Here is a 20,435-nt window from a genome sequence, read left to right on the forward strand (position 1 = left end):
ATGTAAACTTCACTCAAGGTTTTTTTTTCTTTTCTTTTGCCAGTCAAGCAATTTGAATTCATAGCCTCATGGGTAATTTTATGAATACATATCAGGACCTTTAGCTCACAGCCGGTGGCTGGCACACTCAATATTGCCTCAAGCAATATCACTTTGAGAGCACCACACAAAAACAAAGATGCTTTAGCTCCATGAATATTTATTAACAGGAGTTTAATAGGTGGATGCAGAAGAGAGATATGAAAAGAATGATATAAAGAGTGACGGAGAGTCAGAAGGAGAAAACCTACAGAGTTTTCAAAGTGAAGCGGAGCCAAAAGGGAAATTAAGACAAAAAACACACGTTGGGTAGCGCTGGAGGGATTTTGCTATTAAAATGCTGTCAAATGCACGTTTACTGAGCTCCTTCTCTGAAACTGTTGTTGCTGGCACAGCGATGAGGGAGCCTCCCTTGGTATCCACATTCAGGGGCCACTGCTGATTGGCAGCACAACAGTGCTTGTGGGTATAAGACCCTCAGGGCCTGAGTGGCGGTCTCCATCATTATGCCGACGGCAGTATCATTTCTGGACGCTGATTAAATTGTTGCCGATGTTAAAAGAAGCTGAAGGTTAAACCACAAAGGGCCATGTGAAGTCGTTTCACAGCTCATCCTCTACCCGCTCCTCACGTCCACACACTCACACATACATACACACTAGCAAGACTGTTATAACAGAGAAGGAAGGGAAGTGAATTGACCAGGGCTGTGTAGGACTTCATTCTGTTCTTCCCTTGATTTTAGCCACTAATGGACGCTGACTCAACTCACACCACTTTTTCTCGATCAATCCCTCTACGTCTCAGTGTGGTCTGGATATAACTGCCATAGCTGCTGAAGATTTAATCCAGTGTTACAAAGGGATGTCGCAGTCTAGCTCAAAGTGGACTCCTTTAGAGGCTCTAAAGTGCTGGCTATTATTTATTTGAGAATACTTAAGTAGACTTTATTTGTACATGGGTGCTTATTACCTAGATTAGGTAGTACGATGCTTTCAGAGAAGTCCCTTCCTAGGAGCATCATCACTCATTACATTGTAAGTGCGATAAAACAAATGTGGACAATTGAAATAAAATCGGCAGCTGGGATTGCATTCATTTGAATCTGGATCGTTTAAAACTCAAAGATTGGATTTAGGTATGTAATGGGTTTCTGTTAGCCTAGGAAACAGAAACACTCGTACAGTAGTGAGTGGCAGCCTTATTACTGCTCACATCCTGAAGCTACAACATGGAAAGAACATGAGCAGCATGAGATAGGACATTCTTTCAAATGTTTCAGACATGATATAATAACAGGTGTTATTCTTACTTCTGCTAACCTTATTTTCCATGAGCTACTGACTCCAAATAAAGACTACTCCGTACCCTGGTACTAAAGAGTACTACAAAGTAGCCAGGTATCAAACCCCGACAAGCAGATAACTTCAGGGTCAGGGTAAAGGAGTGTTAAGTGATTTGAAGAATGTAGAACCTCCAAATTATTGGAGTTTTACATTTTTTAATTATGTATTTATTTCAAGAAGGACTATGCATACAAATACATTAATCTCAGAAAAGAGAAGATATGAATTATGTCAGATTATAGCTAATAGCTCATTTCCATCTGCAGTCCTAGTATCCACGTATCAAGCAGAATCGGCAGGGTTTGACAGAGACCAGCCGTCAAACTCATTTGTAACTAAGACGATAGCGAACATAACTGTAGGGCTGTAGGTGTCATCTCATTAACTTTTTTTACTCTATCTCTCCCTCTGCCTTAGGAAGGAATAGAAAACCTTTCTCTTAGTAAAGAACAAGCATTTTCAAAGTAAGAAGTCTGATTTGTATTGTGCCATTTTGTTTGGCTCTTAGCCTTTAATCCTAAAATAAACAAACACAGTTCCATGATTTCAGGATGAGTCATGCGTGTTGGAATTCAGTTTTCCAGTTTTTTATTTAAGTTGCAGCCAGTGTTGGCATTGATACTGTGTCATGACTCATTCTGCGCTTAGGACACATTACTGTTATCTTAGAAAATAAAGCATCCTCATGCTGGTAATGTTTGTGGAGTATGTCGTGTCACATTTCTGCATTAGATCTCAGATCAGTCAAACTCTCTTGTAGCAGGACACCAAAACACCAGAAAAAAGAGCCGCTGTTTTGGTGATGGTGTTAGTGTGATGAGTCCATGTCAGGTCCTCAGTGATGTGGACACCGAGGAACCTGAAGCTGCTGACTCTCTCCTCCGTAGTCCCATTAATGTCCCTCTCTCTGCTGCTTCCTGTAATCCACAATCAGCTCCTTGGTTTTGCTGACGTTGAGATGGAGGTTGTTATCCTGGCACCAAGATGTCAAGGTTTCGACCTCCTCTCTGTACGCCGTCTCGTCGCCGTCGGTGATCAGGCCGATGACGGTCGTGTCGTCCGCAAACTTCACGATGGTGTTGGAGCTGTGTGTGGCCACGCAGTAGTGTGAACAGGAAGTAGAGGAGAGGGCTGAGCACGCAGCCTAGAGGGGCTCCGGTGTTGAGGATCAGGGTGGAGGATGTGATGTTTCCCACCCGCACTGCCTAGGGTCTGCCCGTCAGGAAGTTCAGGATCCAATCACAGAGGGCGCTGCTTAGCCTGAGGTCCCTGAGCTTGATAATGAGATTGGAGGGCACAATTGTGTTGAAAGCTGAATTGTTGTCATTGAACAGCATTCTCACATATGTTCCTCTGCTGTGGGATGTGATCTTATCATTATTCGAAAGGCTAATACATGTACTGTACATACAAAAATTATACATTTCAAATAGAAAAATGTGATCCTTATGTTTACGCACTATATCTAATATATCTAAAATTGTCCTATATCTAAAGTCAAATAAACCATTTGAAAACCCAAAGGACTATGTTGAAATGCCATGACACAACGCTTCATGACTGCCTTTGCATATTGGATTTTGAAACGACTCACTCACATTGTCTTCTATGCAAATGTCTTTAAAAATAAGTCTTAACAATTCCCCATATTCCTCAAAGTACGCTGCACCAGGATCATAAATTAATTGAACAGATAGATATCCCCTCAATGCTCATCTAGCCACAGCACAAAATGAATTTAGCTGAGTTTATTGTTAAATGAAGGTTCTACAAGAAGGATGTGCATGAGGATTAAGTGCACCTTAAGGGAGTCCCTCTCTCCAAAGTGGAAATATGCTTCTGAGATCTCATCTCATATTAATTTGTCATAGCTAACGTAGCCGTGCTGTTACTCACCGCCGCCCTCTGGCTAACTCTGAGCTATTTCTCGCCTCGCAGATCCACAAGCCTCTGTGCCTTCATTTTCCCATTTAACTTGGCTTGTTTTTATCAGCCTCCCCCTCGCACCTCTTTGTCCCTCTCTCCCTCCTCATCTTCCCCCTCCCATCGACTATGACCTTACAGTTTTGCATCCTCCAGTGGGACAATTAAAACTACCTTCCCGAGTGGGGGGGGGGGGGGAAAGGGAAGAAATAATGATGCCAGATTTGTTCATGCAACTGCTTGCCTTTGAACTAGCTCCTGTTAAGTTGAACAAGCAACTGTTATAGCCGGTCTGACTGTTTTCCAATGCCACCGCTAGTCAAGGACATGCTGCCCTTCAGCCAACAAAATAAAATCTGTCTGATGTTCATTCAGTGCCAGAAAATTCACTCGTGTTCACATATTTTTCCCTTTCAACTTCCCTCCCTCTCTCTACCACTCTTGACAGGTGCAAGTGCAACCTTCACGCCAACAGCTGTGTGTTTGACAAAGAGAAGTTGGGCTGCGAGTGTGAACACAACACCACTGGGCCTGACTGTGGCCGCTGCAAGAAGAGTTACCAGGGCCGAGCCTGGAGTTCTGGCTCCTACCTGCCCATCCCCAAGGGCACCGCTAATATCTGTGAGTACACACACACACACACATACACGTTGAGTAATTAAAAAGGATGGGTCACATGACAATGTAGGTATTAATATAGATATAGATATGAACAGAATATTGAAGACTTCCCAAGGCATTTGTTGCCGATTCCCAATTAGCAGCATCCTGTGTGGCATCTATGAGAGTTCTGGGGTTTCAAAGCAATGCAAAGCAATAACAAATGTGACAATAAGATAAAAGTTTATTGAGCAAACAGAGTGCGGATTTACCTTCTATTTTGGGTGTATATAGTACAGGATATTTGTATCTGTTGTCCTTTGCTGTGGTTTAGACTAATCAAACAGAGCTATTTTGACATAAAATAATATCAAGAGCAGATATTGGACCAACAAATTACACAATTACAATAACTACTAATTATATCAAAACTGTAACAAATTCTTATTACAAAAGCTTGAACTGAAGCAGTCAAATATAAGGGAACACCCTGTTCCATATTAGCAATATGCTATAACTAATGTATTACGCATGTTGCAGTGTACAGCAGGTGCAGTGATTATTGCATATGTGAGTGTTACAGGGTTCAGCAGATGCCCTGTGTCTGACTTCACTCTTTGTTACTGTCTTCCTATCCTTTTAAAAAAACACCCACAGCAGTGAGTGAAAAGACTGCATGCCCTCTCCCTCAGTATGTGCAAACTGAGTGTGCAGGGTCAGGGCTTTAGTGCACTTTAACTGTCGATTACAAGTTTGTTTCATCTGTACTTAAGGATGAACTGCCAGCTGTATGATTCAAATGATCTCCAGTATTCACATTAACTGAAGAAAACACTGCAGATTTAACCATGGACTGTGCTGAGTGTGCTGCATTCTGCATATTTCTGAAGAGTGTTTCATCTTCAAACTTCTTGATATTTTAAAGGTTTAGGTAAAAATAGGGTTTTCTTTCTAGAATAAAAACAAGACATGACCTAGAAACATGTTCATATTAATGTAAGCCATTAGCCTGCATGTACAAATGTTCCAAAAACAGAGTGGAACCCTGATGCTAATGACTTTATCTCCCAAAAGCGCACCTACTCATGAACAGTTATGTTTCATGAAGTTAAAACGAGCAATTTACAAATGTATTGTGCCGTTAGAGAGTGTGCTGAAACAAACTCATAGCACTCCTGAGTATATAGATAAGAACATAAAAATGTCTTGCAGGCGGCCCTTCCTTTGAGATATTGCGCTTTCCTGATAAACTTGCCTCAAATAAAAGAAGGAATCCAAAGCTTTTAACAAGCAATATTTGGCAATATTATAATCTCTGTTCCCTCTTTTTATAAAGGTTCTCTATCTTACACCCAAACGTTTGCTGTTAGTTTATTTGAATCCCAAACTCTTCTCAAGTGGTGAAAAAAAAGAAAATGTCTCCTTACATGGCACTGAAGTCACGAGCTAAGCTACGATCAATAGCAATCACGTTAGCATAAAAACAATCACCATCGGCCCATTCTTGTTATCCTCTCCAGTTTGCCTGCCATACATCAGCTAAAACAGCAGGGTGAAGAGAGGAGCGTATAAGTTGGAGCGTTCCGGCATTCATTTGTAAGCCTACGTTTTATCCCGCTCTGTCCCCTTATTGCATCCGCTGTGATTTCTTCCCTCTGTGGTGCTGGAGGACTCTGGGCCACCGGCTGATGACTTATTCTGCCTCCCAGAGGATCCGTGTTATGAGATCTAGGGAGGGTTAGTAAAATAGCCATTCCCAGAGCCTAGATTGACAGCACATTATTAAAAAAAGGTGACACACACACACAGGTGCTCATCCAGACCTCCTTATTTCACACACACACATCCATAACTACTACACAAGGACACACACTCTCCCTTTGCCCTGCAAGTGATGAAAAACAGTCTTAGTATAAAGTGCATTATTATACTTTGTCTTGGAGGGGAGAAAATCCATAATGTAATAACACAGTGGAAAATCTATAGAAATGCAAGGCTTTCCCTCCTGAATAGAAAAAAAAAGTCTGACAGAAAAATACACCTTGTGCTGTTTGGTAATTTTCAAGCCTATTCAAGTCCAATTCCAAAAGTCTCCTTCACTCTCAATGTTTTCCCCCAAACCCAGTGAGCATATGGCAGCTCTTCGGAGACAAATTTGTCAAAGATGAAAATGTAATTAAGATTTAATTTATTTTTACTATGCCCATCAAGACGTCTGATGCGATAAGGAGATCGATGAATCATCATCCGCAGGGGGTGTGGAGTTGGGGAGGGGGAGGGGGCGGGAACGATATTTTGTCGTACAATGGCGTTAAGAAGAAGAAGAACATGATTTAAAAAGTGATGAAGAGAGAAAAGGATGGCGGAGATAGAAGGAGGGGAAGTGGGCATCACTCTCTGTCACAGCTAACTCAGCCTTCTGGGGTGGCTCTGTCTCTCTCGCTTTTCCTCTCTCCATCTATGTCTTTCCCCCCCCCCCCTCCCCCCTCCCCCGTCTCTCAGCCTCACGCATTCTCGTTTTTTCCCTCTGTGGAGACAGAAGGAGAGGGATCAGTTTGAGAATTAACCATGACAGTTCATTTCACTGTAGGGCTGAGGACACTGAGGGAGATAGAAGTGGGAGGGGGGGGTGGGAAGTGACTGGTGGCCTTTGAAAAGTTGATTTAGAAAAGTAAAAAATATACCCTAATTTTTTTTACGTGAAAATCCTCAAATGCACTTTAAACTGGAGGACTGGGCTTTTTTGCAGCATGTTTGTGTCTGAATATTATGTGTAGTAAAATAAAACGTAATAGCTTAGCATGTTAGCTGCTGGATGTCAGTAGCAACTGTCTACGGTAGCTTCAACACAAAGTATAACTCAAGCTCAAAGCTTGACTTACTTCAATGAAATCTATATCTTTGTTTTTCTTTCCTAATAAACTGAATGTACACTTTATATAAAGGTACAACTAGTTAAAGGTTAACTTCTTGTAGCTGCAACAGCTAGCCTAGATCAATCCGAAGGTTTGAAATAAATCTGCCTGCTAGCACCCCTAAAGCTTGCTAATTAACAACTTATTTATTGCTTGTCTAAAAGGCACAAGTTGTGTTATCTTTTGGGGAATATGCGCTGGATTCATGTCTTTACTAAGTTTACCATGCAGAGTCCAGACTACAAGAAGTCACCTCTGAAGTCTCTTTGGAGAACCAAGCTAATTATCTGCTGGCTGTAGCCAGATAAATCTATTTTCCAAAATGTTAGAATAACCTTTAAGGTATTATATTTTTAACAGACTAATAACAACTTTAATTTGCCATATATTAAAATCCATATGTATATTACCATTGCATTTTGACCTCACTTAGTATAAGTGTTTTATTCACAAATGGAAACAATGATTGCCATGGTCTGATACTCACACAAAAATGTACCGTTTTTGTGTAATAACTCTATTCAGAAAGTTTTAAGAGATTAAGCCTTTTTTTCTGTCTGCTGCTTGATAAAACGTATAGATCTCCTTGTCAGGACAGGATTAGGAGACACTTGTTCAGATTTAGTAGAAGCCAGCCTCACAGTTTGAGGATCTCCTTTGATCAAAGCATTTAAAAGCATGGACACGCCGTGGGTTTCACTGTAATGATTCATCCACTGCCTGAAGAGAAAAATCCACATGAGACTTTCACCATCTGAATAAAACCGAGCATTTCTTGGTCCCAGGTGAAAATGAAAAGAAGGCCTGTCATATCTGGACAAGGACAGTTATTATTAAAACAACAAATTGAATTTTAATGCTGTTGTTCTCTAACTAGTGTTCTTAATGCAAAAACATCAGATGCTACATTCTTATTGCATTTTGCCAGTCCTACTGGGAGATGCTGATCATAGAAATGTGACCAAACACACATACACAAATATAGACCTGATTAAACCTTCCTCTTGTGTAAAGAAAGTAGGTTTCTATACATATTTCAATGACAAATCCAAATCCCAAAGGAACTAATAATGGTCGCATTGAAGAATAAATCTAATTATTTTGTGAATGAAGACACACAATGTTTACTGTAGGAGCCTCTGAGACGTGATTGTTGAACATAAATGATGTGGTTTACATAGTAAACCAACTCCAAAAATGAGTTGTTTAAATATTGATTACAGGCATTAAATGGATTAATGAGCCCTGGTTAGCACATTACTTACTAATGCATTGGTGTAATCACATTACTTTACTAATGAAGCGCTAATAAAGCACTCGTGTAATCACATTACACATGCCAGTATGTGCCAATACACTTGTTCCATTTATAAATTCAATTCAAAACCAGTGGTTGATAAAAAAAATAAGGTAATCATTTTTAAATTGATCATTTCCGTTGCTTAGATGTAAAAACGACAGACTGCTCTGTAAAAAACAGTATTTTTCACCAGGCTTACATTCATTTAATGCAACGTGTTTACAGATCTTCACACATAAGCACATTTTCTGGGCTCACAGCTTCACTCCCATCTTCTCCCCTTCTCGTGCAACATCACCCACTCATTTATGCCTCTTTCCTTTTTCCACAGCTATTTGAATTTCCATTTTATCCCGTTCGCTTTTTTTTTCTCCCTCATTGCCCGTTGTTTTGCATCCCCTCATTCTGTTGCTCACTCTGCCCTTCTTCCCCACCATCATCTTCTTCTTCTGCCTGCGCCTATTCTTGCTCCATCTCTTGGTTTTGTTTCATGCTCGCATTCTCTTTCTCTCTCTCCCACAACACCCCCAACCACCCCAGAGACCAAGCTTGTTTACTCTGTCTTTTCCACATCTCGGCTCTGTGCAGCTGTGACGGTAATCTTTCTTTCAAATATTTGTTTCTTCCATCTCCAGATTTGTTGTATACTTCCCCCATAGCTACCACCACCGACGTACACCTCATTCCTTCCCTGAAATCTTAAACTGTTCTTCTTCCAACTGGGCTCCTTGGCTCTTTAAGACTTGCCACCTTCAATTCAGATCTACACACTGAAAGAGAGCGCGTTTAGCCGGGCACTCCTGTGAGGCTGGCCGTAATTTGTCTCCTAAGGAATTCAATCAAGTTGCTCGCCGTTTGCTTTTGTTTTGGCAGCCTTTCCGCTGCTAACCAGTTAGCAATGGCTGTCACCACCACTAGGCTCTGTATAGCCAAAGAGCTCCACCTGATGATGGATTGCTATAAAATGATGGCAGCCAGGGAAAGTAATTACCAACTTTGCCTGCGGGGGAAATTTAGCAGTTAAGCCCCTTTTCAGAGTAGGTGGCACCAAGACAAACAGGTGAGACACATCGAAGGTCAAAGCAGAATGGATACTGACAGAAACAATGTAATGTCACACACACAAACACTGCCACGCCAACAACTACATGTGCTCTTGGCAGTAGAATCCCATATAGCACATATATGTGACACATTGAGGGTGAATAGATGACAGATTAGCTTGTTCAGCGAGGAAATAGGATGTATGCCTAAGATTTAGAGCCCATAGACCCATGAGAGTACATTTTATTATTGGTTTCTGATGATCCATTAGCACGGTTACAGTGGTGATCTTGGATGGATGACAACATAGCTGGAACTGGACCAGTGAAGGATGAACCTCCAACACACATTGTAACCATGGCTCTCTCATGTGAGACTTATTGTAAATCAGTTGATGGCCCACATGGCAAAGGCTCTCTTCTGTATTTTAATGCCCACATTTGTTCGTGTGTGTGTGTGTATTCTGTTGCTGAACCCACATGCGAACAGATCATGTTCAGTGAATCACACACCCCTCAGAGATCGTGTTCACCACCCAGCGGATCGCAACCATGATCCCTGCATAACTCCTAAAAATCAATGGAGGACACCATCAACATACTGTAAGCAGCTCCTAATGCTCTTCCTGTGCGATAGGACCAAATTAGATTGCAGCCATGCCCCGTAATGGCCAGGCCCGGGCAGGTGAAGCGGATTGGAAATGACTTGATTTAAAATTAATCGAATGACCCAACATTGGATCCTGGACATCTGCTCGAACCCCACAGGTTGTTCATAAAGCGGCGAATAATTGCTCTGACAGTCCACTGGTGTTCCAAACCATGACCTGGAAGAAAATGTTATTTGGCCCTGAACGAGACCAAATTACAAAGAGTCCTCACTTGATTTAGTAGTCATTTTGTCTGGATCAGATCACTTGGACTGACAATGGAGTGATAGGTTCAACACTTATTTAGGAAAGGCAAACACGTTTCATACAATGCAGATTAATGTGTGTGAATGTGTGTCTGTGTATCTGAAGAATGTTCTCTGTACTCAAACTGTGAACGAACAGTTTGGTGACACACACTAATGGAAGTCACCTCTCTGCTGCTCCCTGGTTTTATATTTACATCCCTCTCAGGTTAATGTAATGGGTCCCCTGCCAGACTCGATGCAGGTAGCGCCTGTGTATTATTGCAGTCAGCTTAATCAGACTCCTTTAGCAATGTGTTACAGTGTTTTTCTCCCTTTTCATAGTTCACTTAAAGAGCTGGAAAACTTGCAGTCTCACATGTTGGACTTTGTGAGAAACTCGATAATGTATAATTGGCTTGGCATATGCATACGTAGAGATTGCAGTAGTCTAGTTACGTTAGCATTGCCATGACCCTGTAAAATGGGTTTTGAATATGAACGTGATTGACGTACTTTATATCAAGACTGAGGCTATACCTGCTCATACCAGACAAATTAAACGGTGCTTTGTGAGTTAGGCAATTGTCCTTGCCCTTGTCCTTCCTGGTTAGCATCTGCCCAGCCCCTTGAGGTTTGACCACTGATTCGCTCCTTCTCCATATGTCAGCAGAGGCCTCCTGCACTTCACAGCTTTCAGACAGGTCACAGATGTGGCTCCCTAAATACAGCTTGCAGACAGAGATCAGAGGAAGAGTGATTGAATGACAAGAGTTTGATCAAAGTCCACAAACACAAAAACATGCACCTACGCAGGAAATACTCACCTTCCCTCTGAGTACTTGGAGATATTTTGTGACGGCTACATTAGGCCCCCCCCAAAAAACATCCCGCACAGATACCTCCCCGGCTTCCTCAGCCGAAGATGTGGTGGTAAGCGAATAATTGGAGAGAAGTGAGGTAGAGAGGGGAAAAAAGCCTGTTTATTTAGTTTCTTCCTCTTTAGTCGACGAGGGCGCCTTTCTCCTCTTGCCCAGCATGCTTCCTCTTTTCATGGTGAGGGGGTTGTTTGTTTTTGTGGGCATGCTGCCTTATTGAGGGCAGGGGGTGCAGTGAATGCGAGGGAGGGCAAGTCCAAACAGATGATTAGAAAAAGTGGAGCTGGCATCGATCTCCTGAAAGCAAATTCCTCCCAAAACCAATGGCAACCAAAAAATATAAAGCAGTTACCTTCAAGCTTATAGACGCAGAGAAAAAAGGGACAAAACCAAGATGTCGGTAGTTAGATCATTAGCTTCTTACAAGGACTATTTTTGCCTTCTGAACATCTCAATCAAACTCAGATCTACGGCCAGCCAACGTCCTGGTGTGGGAGAGATCTGGTCACCATGGGGATGAGACAGACTGTATTATCTGCTCAGTGACAGTCTGGCACAAGGGATTGCTTGATGGAGGGATGGACAGGCAGGCAGCAGGATAAGACATGCTCTCCTACGGCAGGAATCAGACGCAGAATTTCCCATTTATGATATCATTTGACATGTTGCGTGTCTGTGTGCATCAGATTCCGTCTCATGTGTCTTTGGCAGCTCATGTTTTAAAGACAGTGTGCTGAGAAAGGGTCAACTTTTTTTACTTCAAAATATATCAAATATCAAAGTCTGTCTGTGAGCTTGTGGGCTGTGCTCAAACTGTTTTTCAGTAATTTTGAAATATTTCCAGGTGTGTATCTTTTGCTGTACAAGAGGGCAGCAATGACCTTTCAAGGCAACAACAGGGAAATCAAAGCAGAAATAATGAAGGGAACCAGAAGAAACTAAAGAGATATTAACCACCCTCAAACCTTTCACACTCTGTCCCTATTGGCCGGAACAATCCTTGACAGGTGTGTAGTTCAGATCAAAACGAAGGCAAGAGTTCAAAGATGGATGGATGTTGTCCCAAAAAGAGCTACTGTGGCTCAGTGTCCGATCTATCAATCGAAGGGTCAGTGATTCAATCCCATTAATGTGTCATCAGGCAATATACTTAACCCTATATGCTCCTGCGGAATTGAAGTGTATGTAAGTTGCTTTGGATAACAGCTCCTGCTAATAACATGTAATGTAAAGCAATGAAAGAGTAAAAAGTGAGGCCCTGGCCTGATACTATTGTATTGTAAGTCTTCAGTTTCAAGGTTTACTGCTCATCAAGATTTCATGGAATGCATCGGGCGTTGGGGTATGAACTTGATAAACAGAGAGGGAGGATGGCAAGACTAACAATACAATATACTACTAGGACGAACGTTAAAGTTATTGCCTTAAAGACAATTAGATCTCCATTAACTTGTGTTTTTTTCTCTTTCTCTCTTGCAGGTATCCCTAATAACATTGGTCCAGTTAGTAAGTACAACTTACAAAATAACTATATGAATGCTTGATGCTTTGCTATGCCTATTGTGCCACCCTTCACCATACATCCCTAAACTTGGTGCCAAATGTTCATTTCTGATTCCAATCTTCCTGCAAAGGTTTGCTCAACAACTGTTGACAAACCTTGTTTTGTGGGAAGACAGATAAGCAATAGCTAGGGGCTATGTTCTCATGATGTAGGCATTTTAATTTACCTTATCCAGACTCAACTCAACCAGATTAAACTTGCCTGGCTCTGCATGCAGAATGGCGTTTTTTTTCTCTTCTTCTCTCCCATGCATTATAAATAAATGGCATCTAGACTTTATTAAAGTGCCAAGACGTCTCTGGCAGTATAATGTCACAGGAGGTCATTTTAATATAAGCCGCAAGCGCCTGGGCTGGTATTATCTTCGTCAACCAGTAGCCCCTAAGGAGGGGAAGGAAGAAGAGAGGTGCCATGTCTCATGTTACCGCTGCCTGGAAGGCTGTGTGATGCAGGAACCATGGGACTGTATTGAACAAGTCAAAGTGCATTCACAGCCTGGCTCAATTCTCTTTATCTCTTTTCTCATTGCCCTGTTCTTAGTGAATCTTCTCTGTTTCTTGCGCATTGATTAGTAAATTGCCCCCTCCATGTCTGATCCTGGACCTTGATAGTCTGGCTAGGGTTAAAGAGACATGCTAGTTTTTAATAAACTGGCCCCATTGATCAACTTGCCGGTCAAATGGTTATTAAAACAAGTCATCTACAGTATACTGTAGCTGCAATATTGTCGGCTCTGGCTAAAATGTACTTTAGAATACACTGGAATGAGGTAAAAGGGCAATTATCTTATCGAAAGAAAACCAATTGACCTTTATTCGTAAGAAATGTTAGCTGGTTTTAAAGTATATTTTGATATATATGCAAAAAAGTTGAAATAGTATAAAGTCAAAATCCTTTTGGGCACATTACCAATAGTCTATTAACAGCAATGCCTTATCCCTCCACTTCCCATCTCGATGAGAGCCACAGCTTGACATTCTGAGTAACTATTCATTCTTTTTTTCCTTGTTTTATAAAGAGTGTCTACTTTGACCCAATATCTAGTTCATTCCCAAGTGTAACCAAGCCAAGCCAGGACACGATAAGGACACGCTTGTTTTCATGGTTTAACGGCTAAGATGATCACTGGGCAAGTTTCCCAAACCTTGCTGTGTCAGACTCAGGCAGAAACAGAGTGTTCCCAGGTGGTTTTTAATCAGGCTTTAGATTGGAAGTGAACACTGGTTGTAAAGTCTGATGCTGTGTCATGAGTCAGAAATGGACATGTGGCCAAGAACACCAAACTACCCTCTCCAAATCTCGCCCTGCTTGCCTTCCTACCTCATCACATTAGAAATAATGTGTCCAATTCATGCACTGCCTGACGAGAGTTTAGCATGTGTGTGCATGCTCCTCGTATATACATGCTTACATAATCACGTCAGTCCTCTCTATCCCATCTAAATAGGCTGTCCTCAAATCCTTTACAGGGAGAGTGTGCATGCTGATAAGTGTATGGTTGTGTGTGTGAGCGTATGTTTGTTTTTTGGGAAGGGGGTTGATGTAGAAAAGACACAAACGAACGTCTCCACTTCTCATCCAGATTGCCCCTCAGGGATTTAGAGTTCTTCACACGAGAGGCTGTCTTGTCACTACAGCCTCCCAATGAACAAGAAAACTGAACACACTGAGGCTGTTTTAGATGCAACACAAACCAATTTTAGTTCTGCGTTCTTAATAAAGGAAGAATAAAGTGGACTTAAAAAGAATAGGAGGTCCATGAGGTTGTTAAATTGACTGAAAGCTAAACCATTGTGGAGAAAAAAAGAAAGCACAGCGTTTTTCATGCTTTAGTTTGAAGCCAATTGAATCCCTTATTGACTTTTCTCAATTCTATTTCAAGTTTATTAAGTCAGGCAGAATTGCCTAATGCGGACCATTAAAGTGAAATTAATATTTAAAAAAACAATCCTGTCTACGCAAGATTGCATTTCATTATGGGTATGGCATTGATTAAAATCCGTCACCAGTCATTTAGCTTGCCTAACCTGAATATTCCCCATAACGAAATAATTAATGGAACCCAGATGTGTATTACATCCAATCAATTGCCAACACAGAATAATTAAAAATGAACTTACTTTACCAATTAGAGGTTATAGATCCAGACAACGCAGTTTGCTCATGTATGCTTTTTCTTAGATAATACATACTTGGGGTTGTTGTCATAAATTAATTTCTCCTGCCCTAACAAGTCAGTTATATTCATTAGGAAAACGCTTCACCAGGAATAGAGGAACTAAATTCAGAACAAGAAAATAAGGGACATGACAATTTAGAAGATATAAGACCTGAGTTTGAGTGGAGACGTGGTGGGCCCTTTTTCTTCAGCACTTTCTTTTGTAAATCTGTCACTTTCAAAGAGCCTCTCATCGAGTGTCTCAAGTGTCTTCAACCCACTGGAGATGTGGCAGTCATCACTAATTCCACAATACCCCAGCAGGATCCATTGTAAAACGTTTTTGGGGGAGATAAAAAAAAAATAGAATAAAAGGATGAAACAGGAGGAACTGCATGATCGTCTTTCGTTCATGCAGTTTTAAAAATCAATGATTTATGTTGTAAAGGAGTGATTGTCACAGTGTGCAGACATGCCAAGCTCAAAGCTAATATTGTATTTAATTCCAATGCAGTGGAATAAAAAAATCTTTGAATCAATAATTCCATGTGAGAAAGTAATTTTTTGAATGATCCGGCCTGAACAGAAGTCTCGTATCAGATTCACCCTTAGTTAGGCTAATAGGCTCCATGCCAAGACGCCACTGGATGTTAATTACCCAAGATTGCATGATTCATGAGTCAATAGCAAAAGGACAGAAAGATCAAGTGAAGAGATAAGGGGCACAATGAGGAAACGTATCCGTATTCCCCCCTTTGCTTGAGTCCTCTCCATTTCCAACCACAATGTATTTCCCTGACACGGAAATACGGACGTGTATGTAATTATTCTGTTATGCTACCCACAGCAGTCCCTCATTCCAAGTCCAGAACACCTGCCATTATTTATTCATTGTTATTCCTCCACCAGAAATACACTGTAATTAGATATTGATTATATAGTCGATGTGATGAATTAAACAAAATGCCCCCTAACTTCTTAATTTGCTATACATAGTTTAGACTCGCTTGCATAAATCATGACTTCAATACAAAATGAAAGATTTTTTTCTTCAGTTTTTCACTCATCATTGCCATTTGCCATAAACACACAAACAGACAGCAAGCCAATGGAAGTCACACAAATTACATACAACGTCTCTCCAATGTCCTCAATGGGTCTTTGGATGCATTCTCTTTGCTCATCCATGTCAGCCCTGCCCAACTGTTTTTGCTGTTTCCTGATTTACAGATTTAAGTCATGCAAGACATGTCCATGTCTCCAGTTCTGTGTGTACACCACCACCTAGTCCCCCACCCCCCTTTAGACTATATGTAAATTGCATCACATAAGTGCACATGAATAACTCCTGGTTTCTCTCAATTGCACGCAGTTCGGCCGAATGTGTCATCCCTAGGTGTCGCTAACCGAAAAGAAGGTAGGCATTTAAGAATATGCAACAACTATTTATTTTTTTCACAGATTCATTTATATCGGGGTTTTTGCTAAAAGCACTCTTTGGTAGCTATTAGTATTTGTATATGAGCACGAGTATCTTTCCCTTTTCAAATCTTGGCTATTTTTATGACAAACTAAAAAGAACATCCTCCGCTTGCTAGTCTTTCTTCTGATAAAGGTTCAGGCTCCTTCAGTGGAGGCTTGTGCATTCATGGGGCACTCGACATGCTGCAGGGCCGTACATTATCCTCTCAATGTGTGCACTGTATGTTTATACATACACCCTCGATTTTAATTAGGTGCAGAGCTTCCAGGGATTCCCATCTTAGCGTAACAGGGGGAAAAAAGCAGGAGAGGTTCCGCTGTGTTTTTTATACAGATTGATGTTAGGCTCATCTCAGCCTAATCCATCGTGCAGATGTGATGTGCAGTCACCTCGCAAACAACTAGCACACGACCACTGAGCGCTGTGTTTCCATGGCTGCAGTCAAGCACACTCGCTGTATGTTAGGGGCTTATGTCACCTAGTACAAAAGCAGAGGCTGGGCCTATTAATTCTTTTCCCACTGTTTGTTTTATGACCGTAAAGAATTTGAGGGATTGATGTGTTCACTGCTAGCCAGTTTCCTTGCCTACGCTCCTGTGCACAAAGTTATAGGGCGAACATTCTTGGATGGCCTCCATCGAGGTGGAGAGCAGTTTGTCAGAGGACCGTTTCTGTACGGGGAAACACACATAGAGGCTTCTGAATTATACAAAGCACTTGTTAATTAAATGAAGCATAAAAGAGGGACCATAATATTTGAGTTCTTCTGCATCTAAAGCATTTGTAACAGATGCTGCTACATGCAGCCAACTTCACTTGGCAATGTCACTCCTTATTTCCCAATGCCATCATTCATCATTATTGCGCCTGTTTATTTATCTTTTTACAGTTACAGTTTTATTAAGCATTATGCTCAGTAATTCTCTGACATTACATGTTTTGTTTGATGCAATATCATGTTTTTTTTTTGTTTCTTCTTTTAATTTGTCTAGTAGCTCCTCAGGTTGCATTATCCACTGCCCCTTCTGTCCACGTTGCAAACAGCAAGCGAGGTAGGAGCTGGAATTCATACGTTGCCCCTCAGATGACCCCCTGAGCCCCTCACTGTTTAACTGATGTTTCTGTTTTACTGTAAGCCCCCTAACCCCTGTAGCACTAACCCAATGCTAGAAGCCTGTGTATCCATATCTGGAGCTCAGTTCTGGACCGATGGTCTTCTCTGCTCAGGGCCCATTGAGGGTTCATTCATCTATGGAATCGTTTCTAAACACTATAAAAGTCCCTTGGAATAATATCTCTTTCAGTTCAAACAAAGTGGGTGCTGGAGACTAGAACTATTTTTGGTGAATGTGTTTCCGAGAATCAAGACTTTTTATTCCTCATTCGTGCATGATTTATGACCTTAGCCTATTTCTGGAAAGGAGAGATTATTTGTCTTCTGAGAGTATGTCTGCGAGAGTGAGGCATCTAATGTAGAAGATTTAAGCTCACAATTGGACAAGACTTTCTGCTTTAGGTGAAATGTAGAGTGGGCTAGACTTCATTTTCGAGCCTATTCAGGTTGTTAGCATCCGGACAGAGAGACCTGACCTCAATACAGATCCTTAATAACCACAATCCTTTGGACGAAAGCCCCATCCGCCACCACCCTGTTCTGGATCCGCAGGCATTCTGTCTGCCAGTGAGGCTTAAGGTCACATCTGTCTCTGCTGTGACACGTGGTGTCAGTGGTCACTCAGTGTGGGAGAATGATGTTTAATCGGAGAATGGCGAGCTGGGGCTGCTGCACCCCTCAGGGCGGGCTGCCAGGAACTATCATAGAATGCAGCATGAGGTTTTACAGTCCAGCTACAACTCCATACATCTAATTCAGCATGACATAACACTGCATAGCACGCCTTGACACTCTCTGCCAGTGCAACTCAGCATATGCTCACTTTCCTTATTGACTGCTTTCGGTTGTAATAATCCTTTAAATACAACTATCTAACCGTTTAAAAGAAAATGTTGGGGATAAATTAAGAGTTTTAAAAAAAATCAACGTCATTAATTTCATTACAGAGGGATGTGAAATGAAGTATCGTTGAACGTTTCATCCTGTTACCTCAAACCATATTGTCCATGACAGTCAAGAGATCAGTTGGAAAATTATTCTAAAACTCCCCAATACCATTCCCTGAGTTGAAAGATCCATTTCATTCATGTTCTGACCTGCCTTACGCTTCCGTTGTTGTTTCCAATGTGACCGTGTCTGTGTGTCATCATTTCGCCTTGTGTCGTGGTGTGCTTGAAGTGATGTGACCTCTTGGAGTCCAACTAACGCCGTGCTTATTTTGTGTGATGTCTTCTAACTCTGGCTGTGTCCATGTCAGACTAATCATGAGTTACCATGGCTTTCATCATTTTCCCAACATCTCTTTCCTCACAACCAAGTCTCCATTTTTAACCTTGCATGCCGTGGTGCCTAAATTCTTGCTAACACAACTGCCGTAGCACTCGCAGCAAGATCAACAATGCCAACACTCCCTTCCGCGTCTCTCTCTTCCTTTTTCTCTCTTTCTCCCTTCTCTTCCCCTCACACTCTCTTTGCAAGACTGCGAATGCTTCGGCCACTCCAACCGATGCAGCTACATCGAGCTGCTAAACACCGTCATTTGCGTGAGCTGTAAGCACAACACTAGGGGCCAGCACTGCCAGCTGTGCAAGCTGGGCTACTACCGCAATACCTCAGCAGAACTGGACGATGAAAATGTGTGCATAGGTTAGTCGCCCACCGGCCCCTTTCATCGCCACCCTGCTTTCACACAAACTGTTCTCGCCTCACCTCATGTCTTTGACTTGTTACCAGAGAAAGTGTCATCTTTCATCCCCCACCGCTTCATCATCACTACACCCTCCTGCCTCCATGTTTTTCCGTGGTCTTCACATATTCCTGTATTGCTTCTTCTGCTCTCACACAATTTGCAGGACTTATAATTTAGCTTTAGTCAGACACACGGTTTTAATAACTGTAGAATGATTGGTGAGTGCTACAGTACCAGGGTTAGCTAGCTGCTAGCTTGTATTTATTATTTGTATTATATCATTTTTAGTTAATAGCTCCTTGTCTGTACTTAGCGACCAAAAATAGCAAAGCATTAATTGCTAGCATAATCAGATTTGCAGGTAGTACATATAAAAGAATAAATCATAATGCACAACCTAATGGAAACACCTCAGACAGTCTCATGTCTATACGAGTAACATGGAGCTAGCATAGCTTGTCGCAGACAGGAAACAACGCGGAAAAGCTAGCCCTGGTTCGTGAAATAAAACAATATATAATGTTAATTGATGACCACATCACATGCCTTTAGAAGGCGGAACTGTGAACGCAGCTATCTCATTGCCGGGCTAGCTGTTTCCTATTATTTTCTATCGTTATGCTAATATTCCCTCAAATGTATAAGTAGATCATTCATGAAATGGGGACATGTCATTATACTATAAGCTTGTAACCTAATGCTTGTCTAACACCTTAAATATAGAATTACAGATTACTAGTATTCAATTTAAGATGACTTGTCTGTGAAGACATTGTCATCTTAAAGATTTTGGAATTAAAAGGCCATTTTCATCTGGTGTTTCTGTTATTTTGTCCATGACCATCATCGGTTTTTTGTCCATGTAAAAATGTGTGAAAAATTACATTTCACATAGTTTCTAAGGCAGTACTTTGGTTCCCTATTGGATTCTTTAGATAGCGCGCGGAGTGTGAGTTCTCGGTACCCAGTGCCAGGTGCACTTGTGAGTCCTGAGGGGGGAGTCTGACAAGTAACAAGACTTCTTAGAGAAATGTCGCGAGGAAGCCACACCGCCAGTCAGAGGTGCCACACAAGTGCATATGTCATATAGGCCTACATGAAATGGCCTCAAGAGTACCAGCTGAATCCCGTCACAAGGCGTTACTTTTTTGCAAACTTGACCTCAGCCTGCCTCCCTCCCACTGACCCCCCTGTTTGTCACTTGCCGTCACCTTTCTCCTCTCGCCTGACCCTCGGATGTCACTCGGGTGCAGCCACGTGCAGCCAGCGGGCCACAGAAGGTGCCATGTGACGGCCAGGACTGTCAGAGAAGGTGTCACTTTGCTCCAGTCGCTGTTGAAAGCACCATGTCAGTTGAGCGTAGGGCAGCAGAGACATGAGAGGTTGTTTTCTAATTGTGACTGATTACCATTCTCTTCTGTAAACGACAAATAGGCATTTGAAGATAATGCCAAATTCCTAGACAATGTTACATTTATTTGATAATA

General features: G+C 41.7%; 1 protein-coding gene across 8 annotated transcripts in view; it reads left to right on the forward strand.

Moving 5' to 3' along the window:
* ntng1a (netrin g1a) overlaps positions 1-20,435 on the forward strand; it is an 81,323-nt gene that overhangs the window by 53,130 nt on the left and 7,758 nt on the right. For 3 of the 8 annotated variants that reach the window (XM_034132284.1, XM_034132286.1, XM_034132288.1), the window contains exons 4-7: positions 3,757-3,929; positions 12,419-12,445; positions 16,034-16,078; positions 17,137-17,196. In XM_034132284.1, the coding sequence (XP_033988175.1) occupies positions 3,757-3,929; positions 12,419-12,445; positions 16,034-16,078; positions 17,137-17,196 (305 nt within the window). Of the gene's footprint in view, positions 1-3,756; positions 3,930-12,418; positions 12,446-16,033; positions 16,079-17,136; positions 17,197-18,737; positions 18,906-20,435 lie in introns of all 8 variants that reach the window. The other 5 variants (XM_034132287.1, XM_034132290.1, XM_034132285.1 and 2 more) reach the window with 4 other exon arrangements.

Source organism: Trematomus bernacchii, unplaced genomic scaffold (assembly GCF_902827165.1).
Source record: "Trematomus bernacchii unplaced genomic scaffold, fTreBer1.1, whole genome shotgun sequence".
Lineage (NCBI taxonomy): Eukaryota > Metazoa > Chordata > Actinopteri > Perciformes > Nototheniidae > Trematomus > Trematomus bernacchii.